The sequence below is a fragment of the Hoplias malabaricus genome, chromosome 4, assembly GCF_029633855.1.
Source record: "Hoplias malabaricus isolate fHopMal1 chromosome 4, fHopMal1.hap1, whole genome shotgun sequence".
NCBI lineage: Eukaryota > Metazoa > Chordata > Actinopteri > Characiformes > Erythrinidae > Hoplias > Hoplias malabaricus.
Genome location: NC_089803.1, coordinates 26,543,017 through 26,562,135, shown reverse-complemented (window position 1 = coordinate 26,562,135; position 19,119 = coordinate 26,543,017). Strand labels below are relative to the sequence as shown.

General features: G+C 38.9%; 2 protein-coding genes and 1 non-coding gene across 7 annotated transcripts in view; all 3 read right to left on the bottom strand.

Moving 5' to 3' along the window:
* The window catches only part of banp (BTG3 associated nuclear protein), a 37,111-nt gene extending 24,936 nt beyond the window's left edge, over positions 1–12,175 (bottom strand). Inside the window, exons 1-11 of one of the 5 annotated variants that reach the window (XM_066667922.1) lie at positions 11,615–11,821; positions 8,922–9,081; positions 8,580–8,661; positions 8,045–8,130; positions 7,712–7,911; positions 7,430–7,534; positions 6,962–7,170; positions 5,604–5,843; positions 3,881–4,042; positions 2,129–2,256; positions 999–1,070 (exon numbers count right to left, since the gene is read on the bottom strand). In XM_066667922.1, the coding sequence (XP_066524019.1) occupies positions 999–1,070; positions 2,129–2,256; positions 3,881–4,042; positions 5,604–5,843; positions 6,962–7,170; positions 7,430–7,534; positions 7,712–7,911; positions 8,045–8,130; positions 8,580–8,655 (1,278 nt within the window). In that variant the 5' untranslated portion in view covers positions 8,656–8,661; positions 8,922–9,081; positions 11,615–11,821. Of the gene's footprint in view, positions 1–998; positions 1,071–2,128; positions 2,257–3,880; positions 4,043–5,603; positions 5,844–6,961; positions 7,171–7,429; positions 7,535–7,711; positions 7,912–8,044; positions 8,131–8,579; positions 8,662–8,921; positions 9,082–11,210; positions 11,822–11,909 lie in introns of those variants that run through there. The other 4 variants (XM_066667925.1, XM_066667921.1, XM_066667924.1 and 1 more) reach the window with 4 other exon arrangements.
* An 893-nt stretch (positions 12,176–13,068) lies between these two features.
* Positions 13,069–17,301, bottom strand: pdcd2l (programmed cell death 2-like). The gene is made up of 7 exons (XM_066669261.1): positions 17,198–17,301; positions 16,811–16,928; positions 15,567–15,730; positions 15,033–15,473; positions 14,698–14,811; positions 13,822–13,979; positions 13,069–13,626 (listed from the first exon to the last, which is right to left on the bottom strand). The coding sequence occupies exons 1-7, from the start codon at positions 17,251–17,253 to the stop codon at positions 13,496–13,498; spliced, it is 1,182 nt and encodes a 393-aa protein (XP_066525358.1). The 5' UTR covers positions 17,254–17,301; the 3' UTR covers positions 13,069–13,495.
* Positions 16,166–16,238, bottom strand: trnar-acg (transfer RNA arginine (anticodon ACG)). Its single transcript has one exon. It is a non-coding gene; the product is annotated as a tRNA-Arg (tRNA).
* Positions 17,302–19,119: the final 1,818 nt, after the last annotated feature.

The following is a 19,119-nucleotide window of genomic DNA, read 5'->3' as shown; positions in this document are numbered from 1 at the left end:
CAGATAACCCTGGTTGAGAAAGTTTGAAATATGATGGTCAAATGCCTCAATGAAGCTTGAAAAGTACTATCTTATTAGAACACTGTTATTGGAATACTGCCCTATGTTGAATTAATTTACCCTTAAAAAACACTGTGACCAAAACACAAATATGTAGAAAGATAACTAGGAGAATGGAATGTGAAGCATTGGGGTGCTTCACAAAACTAAGCAAATAAAATACAGGGGAAAAAAGTGAGAGAGGAAAAGGAAGAAGTATAAAGCTAAATAGAGAATGGTGAGGAGGACAAATAAAAACGCAAACAGGGATTGGCTGATGATTATAAAACAAAAATGAAAGAATTAGGCACATTTTGTGAGAATAGGTCCTAAAGTGCAGCCTAAATCTATTAGCTTTACTTCTTTCCTCAAATAAAATCTTAATGCTTCTTTGGAGCTAATATATGATTCACACATAGTTTGATCCGATATATATTTCATCAATTAACAACAAATTACAAATTATGCATGTGATTGCCAAATTTGGGGCAAATAAATAAATACATTTAAAAAGACAGTACACTGAATTTAAACAGCCAGTTATCCACAATGAATTATCATTAATCTTGTTTATAAGCACTGAGGGAACATATATTCAATGATTTCCTAATTGTATGCTTATATGCTTCAGGTGCCTGGAAACATTGGATTTTCCATAACTGTGAACCGGTCACAATCCGTATGTTGTGAGAACTGACTCTAAAATGAGAAAAAGCAGTCTAGTTTCTCAACAGACCAAGGAGAACAGTGTGCCATTGTTTAAAACTAGGAGTTGAGAAATAAACTTGGAACCTTTAAAAATTTGGCGCATTGTAAAATGGATTTATAACAATTTGAATTTCTGACATCACCAACATCTACGTAATGGGGGGGGGGGGTGAGAGAGAGAGAGAGAGAGCGCGCGCAACTGCAGAGGAAAACAAATTTAGAAAAGCTAAACAGGAAGAATGCATGCTTACTTCACTGTCCTGTGTGATCTGCACCTGCTCACCCTGTGGCACCTGTGCTATGTGGAGGTGCCCTTGTGGAATCTGGAAAAAGAATCAGAAAAAAATTATGCAATGGCAGTCTTGCTATAAGTGGAAAGTGATCTCTCAATTCTCTGGTGTTCTGCACAGCCAAGACTCTTGAGGTGGCCCAGAAAGGCCTTGCAAGCTAGTGTGTGTGTGTGTGTGTGTGTGCATTACATTTCCTCGAGTACATTAACAGTTTGCTTGTAAACATCAGGCTCAGTTTCTCCCATTAATCCCCTGTATCAGGAGTGATTTCCTCTCTCCACCTCTCACTACGACAAAAGCATCATCCAATAAATAAGGATACATAAAGTATAGAACTTTTTATGGACCAATAGATGTTTGCATTAACATCAGACAGATGTTTTTGACTAAGATTCAAACCAATGTTTACTGAGATATCTAGTGTACTTCAGAGGTGCAAAATGTTTAGGCGACACAGAGTTACTGGGGTTAAGTGTCTGTGATTTGTGTCTGTAATGCTTAATATAGCCATCATTTTTATTTTATTTTATTTTACACACAAACTCATAACTAATACATCATTAAATTACAGTAAACATCATCTATGGTATAGTTACTTGATTCTTAATTCTACTTGAAACTTAATATCATCAGGTTAATTCTCAGAATAATCTGATGATTTTCTAGTTTTATAAATCTGTATTATTTGCCCACAGTTCTTCTCTAACCCTAAATTTCAACAAAGGAGGAACTCAGAAGAGCACTAGTTTTGTAAAATATACAGGTCCAAAAATTGCAGCATGTGTGGGAGGAGGTGACCAGATGCAGCTGTATGGTTCAGGGGTCACAGAAAGGCTCTCATGAGTGAGACTATAGGAGTGGGCACAGAGGAAGCTTTCAGCTGAAAGCTCAGTTTGATTAAACACTAACATACACACAGGGATGGGCCACACACACATGGTCTCCTGTGGAGATAAAGGGTATGCATGAGCATTTGTGCTGGACTGTTTGGGAAGCAGGATGAGAAACAGTGCCTAAATGTTTATGTTAGTTTCAAAAACTCATGAGAGAAACTCACATGCCTCGGAATAATGACATATGTGCGTACTCACCACTTGCACCTGCCCATCCTCTCCTATGCGGTGGATTTGAACCTGCTGGGCAGCACCAGCCAAAGCATAATGTAAGGCCTGCTGGGTAGAAGTGTCTATAGATGCTGTTTCTGTTACAGAAACGTCCTCTGCACAAAAAAAAAAAAAAAAAAAAAAACATATGTACATCTATGTCAACTGGGTGGTTCAGTATAAGGGAGAGGGAAACAAACATAAACTTCCGAGATGGGAAGGACATGTTGATGACTAGCACTGTCTGAATATGTGCCACATGTTTATTCTCTCACAAACACTTGCTCAAACTTAAGAACAAAGTATATACTACATTATCATTTGGTTTTAGCAAGCATATGAACACATATATAGGCTACACATACTGCACATATACATTACAGACTACACATAATACACATGTACATTACAGCAATAGTACAAACATACACATAAAGAATAATCTCTTACCACTGTTCTGAAATATTTGGATAAAGTCCAGATTACAGCTTGTTTATACAGCGTAAACCATCTCCAAAAACACAACACGAGCTCTCCAGTGAGCAGTCCAAACACACTCGTACCCCTCCAGCCAAAAGTAAACTCAGGCCCATAGTCTAAACACTCACTATCATCACCGAAGCGGTCACACCCAGCTGTGTGATGCACAGAACTGACCAGCCACCACCACACATGCAATACTGACTGCCAACACACATAAAATAAATGTTCTACACTTGCTAACTTTGCACACAAGCATGATACACTTGCACTCTTCAAGAAGTCACAAAGCACTTTTTCAGTAATAAGACAAAGGCAGGTCAGTCTGTAATGAACTTGCTGTGTCCACCAAAGACTGCTACTTAAAGACTATGTTATTCAGCTGCTACAGCCATAAGCTAGACAGCATTGTGCAAAACTCTACGAACTTTTGTATTCCAGTCAAAACATAGTACATGTTATATTTTTTCATCACTCAGTTTTAGAGCTTAGTTGTTTAAGAATGTAACAGCCATTTTGATGAAATTTTAAAAAATCAAGGGTAGTTTCTCAGTTGGTCCTTGGAGTACAGAACCACACATAACATGATGAATACATTACTCATCCCCTTCTCCTCATGAGAGGCTTAGACCACTAACAATAAACTGCAGTGATCATGAAAGATCCCTATAAGAGCCAGACTGCGTAGTGCATGTCTCCCCACAAACTGTGCCACAAGTGTCCACATACGCATCTCCACATGGCTCAGAGCTTTTGATTTCTGAATGGGCTGTGTGCCAGGTGCCACATAAAGGCGAGCACTTAGCCTTACTTGCCCCACTGTCATTACAAAATAACAGTTTAAACTAATGGTCAAAGAGCACTGTTTCCGCTGGACCAGAGGAACACAGAGAGCCCCAAGGGTGAGTGTTTGCACTATAGCACTGCAGGGTGTGGGTGTGTGTGTGTGTGTGTGTAAGAGAGAGAGCGAGCGAGACAGCACTCCAGTGCGTGTGTTTACAGGATACTGCGGTGGGTTTTTACAGGATATTTGGGTGTGTGCCAGTGGGTCAAAGGTGGTGGTCCACAGATCATGAAGAGGAAGGAACAGGACAGCAGGCGCTATTGAGAGATTACAACCATCTGTTGCACACTAGCAGCACACTGGTCAAAAAGCTAGAGGAGATACACTTTCTTTATATCATATGGGACACACAGCATCAATATCAAACAGCAGACCAATCAGTCAAGGGTAGACAGAATGATTTTAGCCATGATTACCTCCACTGGAGCGGGCAGCGGGCGCTCTGCGAGAAAAACTCTTGACGGCTAAACTCTGTCCTCGCTGTTTCCGCCTCCATGCTGTGCGACACTTGGAGTCAATGCTCTGCTTGATGCGGTACCAGTCTGACTCTGTGATTCCAAACTTGTGGAACAGATGACCTGTGCACAAGTAAAAAGCAATGTCTGAAGTTAATGAGCCAAGACATATTTGGCACCTCTATATTAACTTTGCACTTGATCTATGAGCCTTAAATAGCTAAGAACTTATAGAAGCTTCTAACCACCAATATGCATTGAAAATCATCACAACATACCACAAAATATGCTCATGTAGACACTAGAAAATAGGGAAAGGAACAGCTATAAACAGAAGACACAATGAACTTTTGTCCAATGTTACAGATGAGTATGTAACCAAGCGACTCTGAGTCAAGTCTGTGATAATATAGTCAAGCAATGCTAATTTACTATCATAAACTCTCATTACATAATAGCTATATTAGCCTTATACCTCATGTATGACAATGTGTGAAAGTGTCTCATTTATAATAATTCCAAGATTTAAGCCGTTTACTGCAAATAAGATTTTAATGGCACCAGTCAACCTGTGAAATGTAAACATTAACCCTTGCACACACTAACTACAAACTGAATCAAGTTTGCTTAGTGGGAAAGTCTGAAGGAAAGTCTTGTGGGGCAGGACACACAGACAGTGTGTGAATAGCGATGTGGAGAGAGAGCAGGAGGGAATGGGTGTGGAGGTCTTTTACAGATTTAATAGAGCAATTGAGATAAACATGGCTATTGCCGCTTTAATCTAATACATGACTAAACTATGTGCGTGTGTGCATGCATTCAAGTACAGACAGGTACAACAGGTGCTCTATACGTAGCTTCAGATTATTAGCACTCACATTCCATATCATTAGTCTACCTTACATACACAGAACACATAAATACAGAAAATAACTCAAGGATGCCTTCAAGGAAAAATGGGTCTTTGCTCTTAATGTGAATGTAGATACAACACTAGCTTCTGGCTGGTTATAAAAAGACCCTCACACATTTAATCCACCATGAGTTTTAAAAATGTATAATAGCTCCTAGTACTGAAATTGGACATACACTAGCACTAATCAGCAAATTCACTTGAAGGAACAACACTACACTAAAGCATAATACTTAAAAAATTCATTGCTTAAAGCAGTGCTCTCACCAGTCATCACAGTCACCCATTCAAAATCATTAGTGCATTAGTTATAGCATGACACATGAACTGAATGACCTATGTGCATGCCATTTACAATTTCCTATGGTATTCACCGTTTCATATCATTACAGAGAACATGCAATGAAGACTGACTCAAACATGCTTTAACCTGCTGTGGGAAAAAAGACAGAAAGTTCTTCTCTGGTTCACCATAATTGTTTTACCTAGGATGGAGTGCCTCCCATTTTACATTGGGCTTTATCCTTTCTATTACAATAACCACAGTGCTAACAGTGAAAGGTGATTCATTAGAATGCTTTTCCCCAATCAAACAAGTAATACAACATTTCACTGAGGAACTCAGATGTATCTACATACATTTTGGTGTGATATATTTAAATGCCATGTGGTCAAACTAAACTAAAAATATTCTCTTTCAGATTCTGTACTTCTGATACATTGTGGGTAAAAGCCCAAGACCCTGAAGGAAGTGCTGAATCATTGACTCACAGCGGATGCCATAGATCATGAGTGGGTCCAGTTGCTTTTTGCCATGCTTGCCTTGACCAGACAGGTTGGAGACTGCCTGCACCTCGCGGTGAAACAGGTAGTCCAACAGTGTGAGGGCCATCTTCTCCGGTGTCCGGCAATTGCTGCTGATGTGTAGCATGTCCGCTGGTGAGACGGGGCAGCGCACACGCACTTCTGGATTATTCTCGTCCCCTAGCCATGTCCCGGCTGGGAAGTCCTCTGCAGAGGAATATTTGAGAAAGAAGAGAAGAAACATGTTAATAGGTTATAAATTATATGGTTTTAGATTTTTTTTCCCCTCCCGTCCAAAGTCCGCCCTTTGTACTCATGGAATAATAGGAAGATTTTCTCTGAATACAGTAAATGAGGTAAAGTATAGGGCAAATTCAATGGACAAAGATGATGATGTATGAAGAAGAATCTAAGTAAAAGCAGAATCAACGTTTAACACTCCATGCTCTCTGGAAATGGGCATCAAATCTATGTAACATATGAAAACCTTGAAATAACTATTCCTCAATACTTTGATACAAAACTGACCCCTGGTGGTCAGTATAAAAACCAAAGTTTAAAAGAATAAAAAAGTTCCTAATGTTTATGATGCGCTAATTTATTGTTAGTATTATTATTTTCATTATAAGGCACCAGATGGAAAATGAGGACATTAATGTTTGTCTTTTTAATCCCCTGCTTTCACCATTTTACTCAATTACTTAACTGGGCTTTTTAAAACCACATCCATGACATAATTATACAGGTGTGGACTAAAAATATATTAGAAGTGGGTTTGAATTTTATAACAGGTTCAACAGAACATCAAGGGAAAAGCTTGGAACAAAACCTACTGAAGTTGACAAGAGACAAATATATTAAGATGATGGGATTTTTGGGGAATGATGATGGGACCTCATTGAAAAAAAAACCCTGCTCAACTACATAAGATGGGATTGACAATGACAAAAGTGGAAAGAAGGAAAGACACGTGGAATGGAGAAAAACAAGTTTTTATAAATCACATTCTGCCCGAAATTCACAGCTCCAAATATGTGGATAGATGCAGTGGAAAGAGTTTGAGGCCACACAAAAAAACACAATTTTGACAACAAATACTAAAAGCAAAGGCAGAAACCTTCAATCACAACCAGCTTTTTAACCTCGAGCTCCATGGAACCAAAAAATTCCTATATAATCTCAAGCAGCTTTCAACTCTCCACTCCAAATCTCATGCTGTGAGCTAGTTTTTCCTAAAATCAGCTTTTTGGTAATATTTACATATTTATCACTATGTAGCTGCTTTATTTCTAAAACAGTTTTGAGCTTTTGTTTCAGTCTCTTACCTTCTGAGTTGAGAGTGATAAGCGTGACATTGTTGGTGTTTTGTGCTGAGGCCTGGCCACTGTTAGACAAAGAGTCACTGGCCTCTGAGCCACTATCTTGTTCTTCTTGGCTCTCGTCTGGCCCTGGGACTTTAAGCACGATTGTTTTATGTCTTCCTCTTCCCACAGTACTGCCAGCCAAACAGTCAGCTGTTAATGGCTCAGAGTCACTAGCATAAGACATTTTGGCTTCAAACTCAAGTCAAAGGTTCAGGGCATGATAAAAAATATATTTTGCATCAAAAATGAATAAAAAATAAATGTGAGACTTCAGAATCTTTGATTTGATGTCAAATTAATAGACTTTTTTAAGGTATTTAACAAGGTTTATGTGTTTCCTGTAGGTTTATGCTATGTTTAACTATGCTATTAACGGTATATTAATAATTTACAAATTCATGCGAGTACTGTGAATTATGAAGGACTTACTTGCTGAGTAGATTCTCTAGTGAGTCTGTGGTGCGGGGGATTGTTTCCTCTTGGATTGCTTTAGGGCGCTCACCACTAACTATCACATTGGTCTGTGGCACCATACTGAGAACACGCAACAATCCAGAATGAGTTAATGACAACAGTCTTAGCAAGACTGGAAACTCAAAGTTGTTCAGATTCATTTTGAGTGAGTAAGTTGTTTACTCACTATGCTAGACTGTTTTCAGCGGGACAACAGATATATATAGAGAATAAAAATATATTTCCAATTTCACTTACCAGCGAACTTTGTCACATGTTTGTGTTGCACCAAAAGGGGATCCAGCCACCATAGGCACCTGAATAGGTCCCTGGTTTTTCCCCATCACTGTGTCTAGCTTCTCTTCTAGGGCCCGACATGTAGCCTCTAATACCTGCAGTTTTGTTTCCATGCTGTCCAGCCTCTGGCAGATGGCCTGGCTGATTGACAGTAGCATTGCCTATAGGGAGACAGATAACTATGTAAATCTCAAACTAACTAGTTAGTTAGTCTCTTATCAAGCTTTCATTAACACTGTGTAAGAACACAATAACTTAAGAAATATCTAGTGAAATTGCAGTGAGTATTCTCACCTTAAGAGTTGCATCCTGATTATTGCCTTCAATCCTTGCCCGCTTTCGCTCTGGCTTTTCAGCATCCTCGTGGTTCTCCAGTTCATCTAAACCAATCCCAACAGTCCCACACACAACATACCCAAATCAGCCATAACATTAAGCCACATCCTTGCTCCTACACTCATTGTACATTTTATCAGTTCCATTTAACATAGAGGTGTATGTTTTAGCCCCATTTTAAACCTGTTCTTCAACAGTCAGGTCCTCCACATGTGATAGCTGACCAATGTAAGTGTTATGCAGCACAATGCACATGTTTTTTGTTTGTTTTAATCAGGCTTTTTAAACAAAATACACATAAACATACCCTTATACTTACAACTGTGACACAATAAGGAATCATTATCAGCGATGACACCAACCAACAACAGTATTTCACTCAACTTCTGACTTCAAACTAATGAACGTACCAATGCTGGAAATGTCTGGTAAACAATTTCCCATGTAGTATTTGTAAACATTGCACTCCAGAGGCACTTAAATCTTGTCCTACCTGCATTCTGGTCCTCATGATTTAAGTCTGCTACAGCAATCTGGACTATTTCAACCAGATCCTGCTCTGACATCATTCAAACCTTAAAAAAAAACAGAGGCAAAGAGTTATAGACTTCATAGTCATAGACTTCCCTACAAGTACTCATCTTCCACCACATTATAGTAAAAAAAATTACAATCAGGACATAGGCAAATTATCAGAGCAAATATAGTGTGGCAAATATACTGTGATTGAAAATCTGATTTTGCCTTCTGTAATACACAGAGGAAACATTCATACATTGATTCATTTCTGTAACCAGTTTATCCGGTTCAGGGTCACAGTGGGTCCGGAGCCTACCTGGACTTACTGGACGCAAAGCAGGGACACACCCTGTACTGGGCTCCAGTCCATCACAGGGCATCTCACACACTCAAATCAGAAATTCATTCACACTATGGAGAGTTTTGACTGGCCAATCTTCATGTGCTTTTTGGACTAGGGGAGGAAACTAGAGCACCTGGGTAAAGCCCACACAGACAAAGGACAGAGGGAATATTTATATTTAATAATGAGTTTGGCAGTGACTAAACTGACATAATTTGAAATTTCATATTGTTTAGAGTGCAAATGAAAATCCTTCTCTTGTATGGCTGCATATACCCTTATTTTTTTTTCAGTAACGACATATATAAAATTCATTTGAATAAATGAAAATCAGTCATTAATATATAGTTTTATTTTTGATTAGAAGTCATAGTTTCATCACAAACGATAGATAATTAGATGAGATTTTAGTTTTAGGAAAGCAGACAAGCCGTAAGATCTCATTTTGTTTTGTACACACATATATACCACATACACACAGTACTGTGTTTTTTTTCTATAAAGAAGTATGTGTGAGTGAGTTTGAAGAATCTCTGGTGCCTATTTGTTACATATATAAAATATACAATATTTTGGAATTTCTTAAAATAAGATTGATATTTCAAATATAAAGTTTAATACTGCAATAAATAAAGTTAAATTTGTAATATTAAGCTAAATAAAGTGGCTAAAATACCCCTGGCAAAAAAATATGGAATCATCACAAACCCACCATTTTTAATTTGTAATAAATAAAGAAATAACAGAAATCACAGATATGACCCAAAACAATTATTATTGTTTTAGCTTCTTAAAAAAAACTTAAAATAAATTAACTGAAATAATGGCATAGAAAAAGAGGAAAAGATTATGAAATCACTCAAGGTTGTTGAATAATAATGAACATAAAAATCACAATGAAACATTTTCTCAAGGCATCGTTTTTTGAGGCCTGGATTTCACCAAAAACATTAAATTAAAATGTTCTGTATCAAGCTTATTTTAACTTTTTCAACTGGTTGGTGATAGTCAGATTGTTGCCTTGTCATAGACCAGTGATTTTTAAATTTTCACTATGAGCTGTTAGTCAGAAAGAGTCTCCTTGTGTCATGTGACTGAGTGGACACGCCTTTGCTGAAGAACAACTGTTACACTCTTTGCTATGTAGCAAGATGCATTATCACCCTGAAAAATAACTTCATCGTTGTCTATCAATAGTCCTTGACATACATCACAAACAAGTGGGGAAAAATAACCATTCTCTTCAGACAATTGTCTTTATGGTTCCTTAAAACTTATGATCAGAGATACGATCAGGCATCATGTCCTAGGTCAGTGCAGATTTAATTTCACTCATCATACACAAGACATAACTGCTTGTCTTTAGACCACTATAACTTTTGTTTTCTCCTGTTTGGGTGTTAGAGAGGTTTACTTGTTATTTTATGTTGCTCGCCTAAATGTAAATCACATTTCATTCAGCTGTTTTCTTACAGTTCTCTCACAAGCCCTGACTACTGTTTCTGCATTTCGTGTGTTATGCATTTTCTATTTCCAAAGCATATTGCTTTGAGTTTTCTATTACACAGCTTTTAAGTCCTATTGGCCTACCACTGTTTTTCTTTTATTACCTTCCCATTATGTTTATACCTGCAGCAAATCGTATACACAGTTGACTGGAAACAACCAAAGCCTATTGCGCACGCACACACACATTATTTATATATATATATATATATATATATATATTTTTTTTTTTAAACTGAAAATCTATTTTACAGGAAGTGTCCATGTTTGCTCCACTTGCTGTAGATAGAAAATGATGTTTTAAAAAGCTGGAACAAGCTAAAAGGCTGGTTGAATACCCTTTAAATTTCTGGATTCCATGATTTTCCCAGAAGTGGTGTTACTACCATTAATCTCTAAATTTACAATAAGTGTCATTGTTTAGTTTTAAAAAATCTTAATATTTTGGTCAAGAGCTGCAGAATACAGCACTCTCCGTGAAGTAAAATAAAGGATGTGGAGGATTTTGTGAAGTTATTGCTTCATAGAGTGTTCACAAATCAAGAAAACGACTCCTGCACATCGGCACCAGATGAGTATTATTTCATACTGCGAATGCTTCTGGAAACTGGCAATTATTGTAACTTCACGACTTCCAAAGAACTTCCAATGTATTTAGCGTCCTTAAAAACAAACGTAGAGTACGGTTTTTAAAGTATGCTACAGTTCCGATCATCTTCATGGCGACATATCAAATGTGTGTCTGTGAACTCTAACCGCTTCCGTGGAGAGGTTATAGAGCTGGTTTCATACTGAGAGGCTCCTGTTGAGAAGCTACTGGTTTTAATGAATGGGGCTCGGTCAGTTACAGAAAGGGCGGAAGGAGGCTAACAACTGATATAACTACACTAAGTTCTCAGTGTAAACAAGCACAGACATTATTTACGTAGCTACAGGACAAGTCCAATCATAGTGGAGTGGCTTTCAATTGTAGCTCAATACAACAGTATTTATTATTGTGATGGCGTTAGCAAGGTTACAAGATGTGTTGGGCTTCGCCGAAGCTAACCATAACGCTAAGCGAGTTAGCAACTTTTATACGGCATTTCACTCAGCAGCTAAAACTCTTAATATACTTCAGTTCTGCCCTCTGCACCTTTAGATTGATAGTGAAGACCCACATAATATGTTTCAGCCACTACTTTATGTTCTCTCTTCGCCGTTATGTCTAGCCTCTAAACCCCGTCGAGACTACTCCCTGCGAGCTAACCGCGCTAATAAACACAGCTACCGCCTGCTAACTCGCTCCAATATGAAACAATATCGTAAGAGCAAGGGAACCACGCCAGGCCTCGGCGCTACAGCCTTGTGGCCCGTCGTAAAGGCTGTATAAATGGTCTAGAGACAGCAAGACAAGTCCGCTCTCCTCGGCTAGAGGCTGTGAGTGCGAGCCCGACGCGGGCGGGTTTATATTACCGTGAGAAAGATCAATTCTCGTGTTGTTTGTAGAGATTCCGATAATGGCGTCCTTCCTCGCGAGAGATGAAACCTTGACAACTCTCCGCTTTTCCTCCGCGCTCAACTGCGCTCCTCGTCCGCTCAGGACAAACACATCACTGCAGCCCCCAGGCTTCGGCTACAGACACACATCGAGTCACTCTCTGGAACACACTTCATCATCCAGGCAGTCTCCTCTGTCTCAGGACCAAAATTCACCCAGTGCATTCACCTCCGTTCATATAAAAGCTCTTCACGCTGTGGACACTCTTCCTGGACCAAAACCGTTCTGTCAGATGATTTTTCAACGAGTGACTTACAACCGTAAACTTGATGCAGATGTAGGCATGTCATATTAGGATTCGTGACCATGGAGTTGTTTTAGTATTGCGTTGTGTTTCATCCAAATATAATCAGAGCCAGCCCAGACCTTCCTGGGGCCTTTTTTGGCTTAAATATAAACCATAAGCAGAACTAAATTTATAATACATATATAGTTTGAATATCATATGAATATCGCAGCAGCATTTAAAGTGGAACTGAAACTTAAAAGAATTCAACTTAGTACTTGAAAGTACCTATGGTATTTGTAAAGTTTAATGGAATAGTAAGGAACTTTAAGAGTGTACTGGTGTGTTTGGGGAAGTTTAAATGAGTACTATGCAGTATAAAAACATCAGTATATATTCACTTTTCTGCTTCAAAGTTTGGTTCATATACTGTGGCGCTGCAAGGCTTTTAAGGTTGTGGAGAAAAACTGCGCAGTGCACACCACCTCTAAATATATTACACGGTTGTTAGTAGACTATTATTTATCCACAGTCCAACCTTGAGAAGTCACAGGTTTGCCTGACTGCTGTTCCCGCAGCTCAGTCTCGTTTCCTCCCTCTCATATTCTGAAGGATAGTTTCGCTTTATCTTCTGATGATAAACTAAATCTTTTGACGAGGGCCTATGCTTTCCACTATGCTGTACCACTCGCCCTGTGTCCAAAATGTCTCCCTATTTACTCGTTTGTATATTATTTGCTATATAATAGTGCACTTCTGATAAGGAACCGAAATCAGGAGGGTAGTGAATGATTTCAAACACTACTTCATGCAGGTTTTCAACAATGCAGTGGTTTATGGGTATGTACACTACTTTTTGCAGTGCATTGTGGGATTGTTAAACGCATGGAAAATTGTCCACTATGTTTTCAGACATTACAACAAAATGGCAGAACCCCAAAATAGTGCACTATGTAGTGAACAGGGCACAGTTTCTGACACAGCGTGGGTCACACTCTAGACCAAAACTCTCACTCAGTCACACTGCGGAACAAAATACATAACTGATCATTCTATAAAAATTCACACAGGTCTGTCTCTCTCTGGATCAAAGTTATTTACAGGATAATCTAATCGACTCCATATGTAGCATTTAGTGCACTTGTGTGCAGAAATCAGATTTATGACCTCTGGATAACACTGCAGTGGGTGATACATACTAAATAAAGACCTTACACATGGAAAACGGAAACACTGAACATCGGTTTGCTCTTTATTGTCCATTAGCCATTATTGTCATTTAAATAGCTTTTGATCAGGGTCGGCTTGCACAAAGAGGAATTCCTCAACAGGAACTTTTGATCCAGGTGTCCAACAGCTGTCTCTGCATGTGTAGACCAAAACTGTCCCAAACTCCAAAACAAGCTCTACAAACAAGGTCAGAAAAGGGTTAAGCATAAGACTCTAAAGAGCATGTGCTTATTTGTTATATTAGACCATTTAAATCTACTGTACTTTGTATCATAATGTGTAACTTCATGAGCAGTAAAAGTGTAATCTACTATACATGCAAACATAAAAATCTAAATAGCCACCAAAAATGTTTCAAAACTCAAACAAACCTGAAGAAATGTCTGTACTGCGGAGCAAGCTGACAAGCGCAGGCATAAGCTGAAATTCAAAAACTCTAGGACTGCCACAGTGTTCACAGGCTGGCACCATCTTATTCATGTCTGAAGGAGGTTCAGCTATAAATAATGGTGACCCACTCCAACTGTATCTGCAAAGTACACAAACAATGCATAAATTAAAAAAAAAAATGTGTATTATAATCAATTATGGGCGGCATGGTGGCGCAGCAGGTAGTGTCGCAGTCACACAGCTCCACAGCTGGAGGTTGTGGGTTCGATTCCCGCTCCGGGGGACTGTCTGAGAGGAGTGTGGTGTGTTCTCCCTTTGTCTGTGTGGGTTTCCTCCGGGTGCTCCGGTTTCCTCCCACAGTCCAAAAACACACGTTTGTAGGTGGATTGGTGACTCAAAAGTGTCCGTAGGTGTGAGTGAATGTGTGTGTTGCCCTGTGAAGGACTGGCGTCCCCTCCAGGGTGTATTCCCGCCTTGCGCCCAATGATTCCAGTAGGCTCTGGACCCACCGTGACCCTGAACTGGATAAGCGCTTACTGATAATGGATGGATAATGAATTATTTGTGTATAAGAATGTTCCTATTGAAAAGATGTAGTGTGTCAATACCTTGATATAAGTTTCTGTTATATGTAAAATAAAAATTCTCTTCACTTTATTTAGCATAACTTCTGAAGTAAAACATTCACTATAGCAGTTTCAGCAGTAGTTTATTCGGTGGTGTCAATGTGCTGCTTTATGGACTTATTTGGATTTTTTTTTTAAGTAGAAAGAAATGAGTCAATTTGTTTGAGAAAAGCAACAGAGGTCACTATCTTTACTTCACTAAACATTTTCTGTCATGTGTGGTCCACTCACCGGAGAATTTGTTCTGGACAGAGAGAGATTTTTTTCATAAAACAGGAGAAAACTGCGTCTCCATGTTTGGCCTCAGTCTTTTCATACTTCTCCTCCCCTCCTCCACCTTCACAACTAAACAATAAAACAATGGTATCAGAAATGCCAGAATTGTGATATGACACTCGCACGCTATCTGGCTGTCCTTCAAAAATTACAAGCCAATTATATGCAGATAATTCAGCTATGTGCAGATAAAGTTATTTTATTTATATACTTTGTTTTATTTTATAGCAAGTCCTTGGTTCTGCAGAAAAATAAACTCTTAAAACCAAAATAATAAAAAATCTCCTCACCTTCTGATGTCCCCAACAGCAAGTCGCTCCCGCTCCTCATACTCCCTCAACAGTCTGTTTGCATGTTCCAGGTCACTGTAGCCCACAAGGTCTGACTCCTCCACCACACTGATGTAAAAAGGTTGGAAAGTGGACACTGAAGTGGGGATTACAGCTCCTCCACTCTCCTGTGGTGAATTTAAACAAAGGCCTTGAAGCCTAGTGCTGACATCACTTCCATTTGTAAAGTTGTCTTCCACTGTTGGAGCCATGTTTATATTAGTCTGTGAACTGTTCTCAGGTTTGTTGTCCTCAGCCTCCATCCCCCAGTCATCAGCCTCATCACACCAGTCTGTTGTGGACATTGCAGCTTCTTGTTTTTCTTTCCCAACACTGAAATCCTGATGCTCTGAATTTTGTTTCACTTCAGATTCCAAAACCTGTGAACGGATAGCCTTCCAACTAGACACAAGAGAAAGTCCGCCTCATAAATACTGCAAAACAGTGTGAATAAAATGAAACGAAGTGTCAATGAATTTGGAAAGGATTGGTTACCTTTGTGGCCTGCCGCAGCACTGTTGGTTTGTGCAAGCAAAAACATTAATGGTGCGGTGATATGAAGATGCCGCAAGAGGGCAGTAGATCTGTACAACATGGCTGAGAGTCCCGTCACACAGAGAGCACTGCTTATTTACGTGAGATACACCGGGAATGAGGTCCTACAGCCGTTTAAAAAGCAAATAAGGGAATACATTTAGGAGTATATAGTTAAACAGTGTAGTAGTGTTAATACGTGTTACTGAGGTTTCACCCCACTGAAAATAATTCGACATACTTCTGGCTTAGGACCGCGGCTTAAACTGAAGTTATACGTTATATATTGCTATCCCCCCTACCACTTGACATTAAAGCAAGTGTGCCTAGTTTAAAATTACCATAAAGCAGATTTCAGAAGTTAAATTAAATTAGCACCTTGTTACAAATGGTGACCCCACTTTTATCAGTACCGATAAAACGTAGAGCTCTCTAGTTACTGGCCTTAAAAATATCGAATCTTCGAAAAACGATTCTGTCTCAGGATCTGGATTTGAAAGATTCAGAGAGTTAAAAAAAGTGACGGTTTTCCGATGACATTTGAAAAGATTCAAAAGTGTCGAGCCAGCCAGGAGTCGAACCTAGAATCTTCTGATCCGTAGTCAGACGCGTTATCCATTGCGCCACTGGCCCGAATACACACCAAGTCAGACCAGTTAGTTACAAGGGTTAACGCGGAAAACCACCACAACTCTGCCATTAATATTTAACTGAACTGTATTTAAATTTGCCGGTGCTTTTTATAATGGATGTTTACTTATCTGTGGTTAACATTAAGACGTGATGGGGTAAATATTAGCTCTCCATACGCTAGCTAGCTGCTAACTCGAAATTCCAGTTCCACCTTAAATGCTTTAGTGGTTTCTTCAGTCGTAACGGCTTCCTACGAACGCACTGCCGATGTATATAAAGGTAGTCCTGTGAGTTCCAACTTTAGCATCATGCTAACCAAGCTATCTTCCGACACCGCGAATAACGACAGCGAGAGTGTGCTGACTAGTTTGACATCCTTCTTCGCCGAAGTGAATTTAAATAACGATAGTTAAATTAGCTAAACTGTCAGTTTTACCGTCCATTTCGCAATTAAGCCAACAACCATGAACACACTGCTAGCTAGCGAGCACTAAAGACTGGTTAACAGTAAACATTCAGTTTTAAACACTTCTGACAGGATACCCAGAATAAGTTATACATATTCTTCTTACCGGACTGCCTCCTACTTTATTGGTGTAATAAACAGTGCTGTTCTTCTTCTCTACTGGACCGTCACACGTTCCTACGAGTGGAGATTCCTGCATGGTCCTACAACAGCCTGAAACAACCCTGAACCCACGTGTTACAAGCGTGCACCTTACTACCAGAGAATAAAGACACAGCTAAACACAGCAATTATATATAATAATATATATATATATATTATTTAATTTCTTTTATTAAACTTATTTAAAACTACCAGTAGCCCATCAACGTCTATATAAAATAACAAACAATTTCTGACTCGTATCTTATAAGATTCCAAATAGTCAAATGGAAAATTAATTTTTGGTAACGCTTGAAAATTAAACAGCGTTAAACTAAGGGTATGATTTTACTTAGTTCTGGTGGGATTCGAACATCTGACAAAGAAGAGCCATAGCCTGGAGATCATTGGCGGCTGTGTGTCGAGAAATTCTTGGTAGCTTTGTCCAATCCCCTTACAGCCTGCTACCAAGAATAGGCCAATCACAGGCCGGAGGGCTACCAAGAATTGACCAATCACAATACGCACCGCTACCAGAATTCAATGACGACAACAAGGTTTCTATGGCCACCTCACAATGGACGCTGACCAATCACAAATCGGAGCGCTAATATATTTTAAGTGAACTAACGTTACTTCAGTGAAGTTTGTGTTAAAACTACAACCTAAAAACGATTTTAGCTAATAATATGGTTAGTCCTGTGAGTAAAAAAAATATATTGGTCCTTTGAGTTATTAATAGTCCTGTGAGTTATTATTAGTCCTGTTAGTCCTGTGAGTTACTATTAGTCCTGTTAATCCTGTGAGTTACTATTAATCCTATAAATTATTATTAGTCCTGTGAGTTACACAGGACCTGGAGGTTGTGGGTTCGATTCCCGCTCCGGGTGACTGTATGTGAGGATTTAGTGTGTTCTCCCAGTGTCCATGTGGGTTTTCTCCGGGTGCCCCGGTTCCCTCCCACAGTCCAAAAACACACATTGGTAGGTGAATTGTCGACTCAAAAGTGTCCGTAGTTGTGAATGAGTGTGTGTGTGTGTGTGTTGCCATGTGAAGGACTGGCGCCCCCTCCAGGGTGTATTCCTGCCTTGCGTCCAATGATTCCAGGCTCTGGACCCACTGTGACCCTGAACTGGATAAGCGCTTACAGATAATGAATGAATGAATGTTACAGTAATTATTTATAACACATTTTATATATATATATATATATATAAAATGTTATTCTATTATTATATTTAAAGGATATTGTAGTTTATACATTTCCATATATATTTCCTACAATTAGTTTACCACTGTATTTATTGTATATATTCATATATAATTTAACTATGCTCACACTTCACAGGTGATTACATTGGTTTAATCTGTTGGAATGGGAAATTTTTTATTGACTAATTTATTTTAACATTGAGCTAAAAGAGGAAGCTGGGTGATGGTGAGATGGTGTAGTCTCAGGCATCGCAGTTAACTTAATAGTCCATTCCAGCCGATTACTTTGATCACCCTAGAGTACATAGATGTTTTAAATGCTACTTTTGCCCCTGTTTTTAATGCTTGTTTGTGGAACAAACACATTTATTGTGTACATTTAATGTTTCTTTTAAATAAAGGTTTTATTTTGTATATTAATCGTTGTTTAATTTTTTTCTTGCTTATTTCTTTTTCTTTCACAAGTTCAAAAAATAAAAAATAAATACACGTGCAGGTAGAATGAACAAAACTGTCCCTTTTCCCTTAAAGGGTAAAGTCGACTTGAATGTTTTCGGATCATAATGTTGCTTCTTTTGTTTGTACTTTCTTTATCTCCAGGCGAAATCCAACTCGCCCCGTGCGGGACTCGAACACCCGCCAGAGGAGGCACTCGTGGTTACTGTTGCTATTAATAGCGCCAGCCAGTTAAATTAGTTTTCTACAACAAAGCTTCACTTGGAGCCAATCAAGTACTGTATGCCTACCACGATTTGACCAATCAGCGGCTTTAGCAGTTAATTGTGGCTGGAGGAAGAACATTTAAAGATGTGCAAAGTGACAGCAGTTGAGTAAACAAGGGAGACAGTTGTTTCAATGTGTAAGACAAGCAAGCAATTGTTAGTGATAGTTATATATTACCAAGAATGTAAATCTCCATATCCCCAAGCTCCAATCCATGTAAAAGAGAGACATGCTGCCATATCCTCTCTTGGTTATTTAGGGGTTTGGGTGTGTTTTAAGTTATTGATATTTGCTGTTTTGGTTTGTCCTTTACACTTGTGGTTGTTGTATTTATGCCCA

Excerpts from the sequence above, each read along its gene's own strand:
- pdcd2l (XM_066669261.1), bottom strand. The coding sequence starts at position 17,253 with ATGATCTCCAGGCTATGGCTCTTCTTTGTCAGATGTTCGAATCCCACC. Across the intron at positions 15,474-15,566 it reads TGCTGCGGCAGGCCACAAAG|TTGGAAGGCTATCCGTTCAC; the intron begins GTAACCAATCCT and ends TCTTGTGTCTAG. Across the intron at positions 14,812-15,032 it reads GCTGTTGGGGACATCAGAAG|TTGTGAAGGTGGAGGAGGGG; the intron begins GTGAGGAGATTT and ends TTTATTGTTTAG.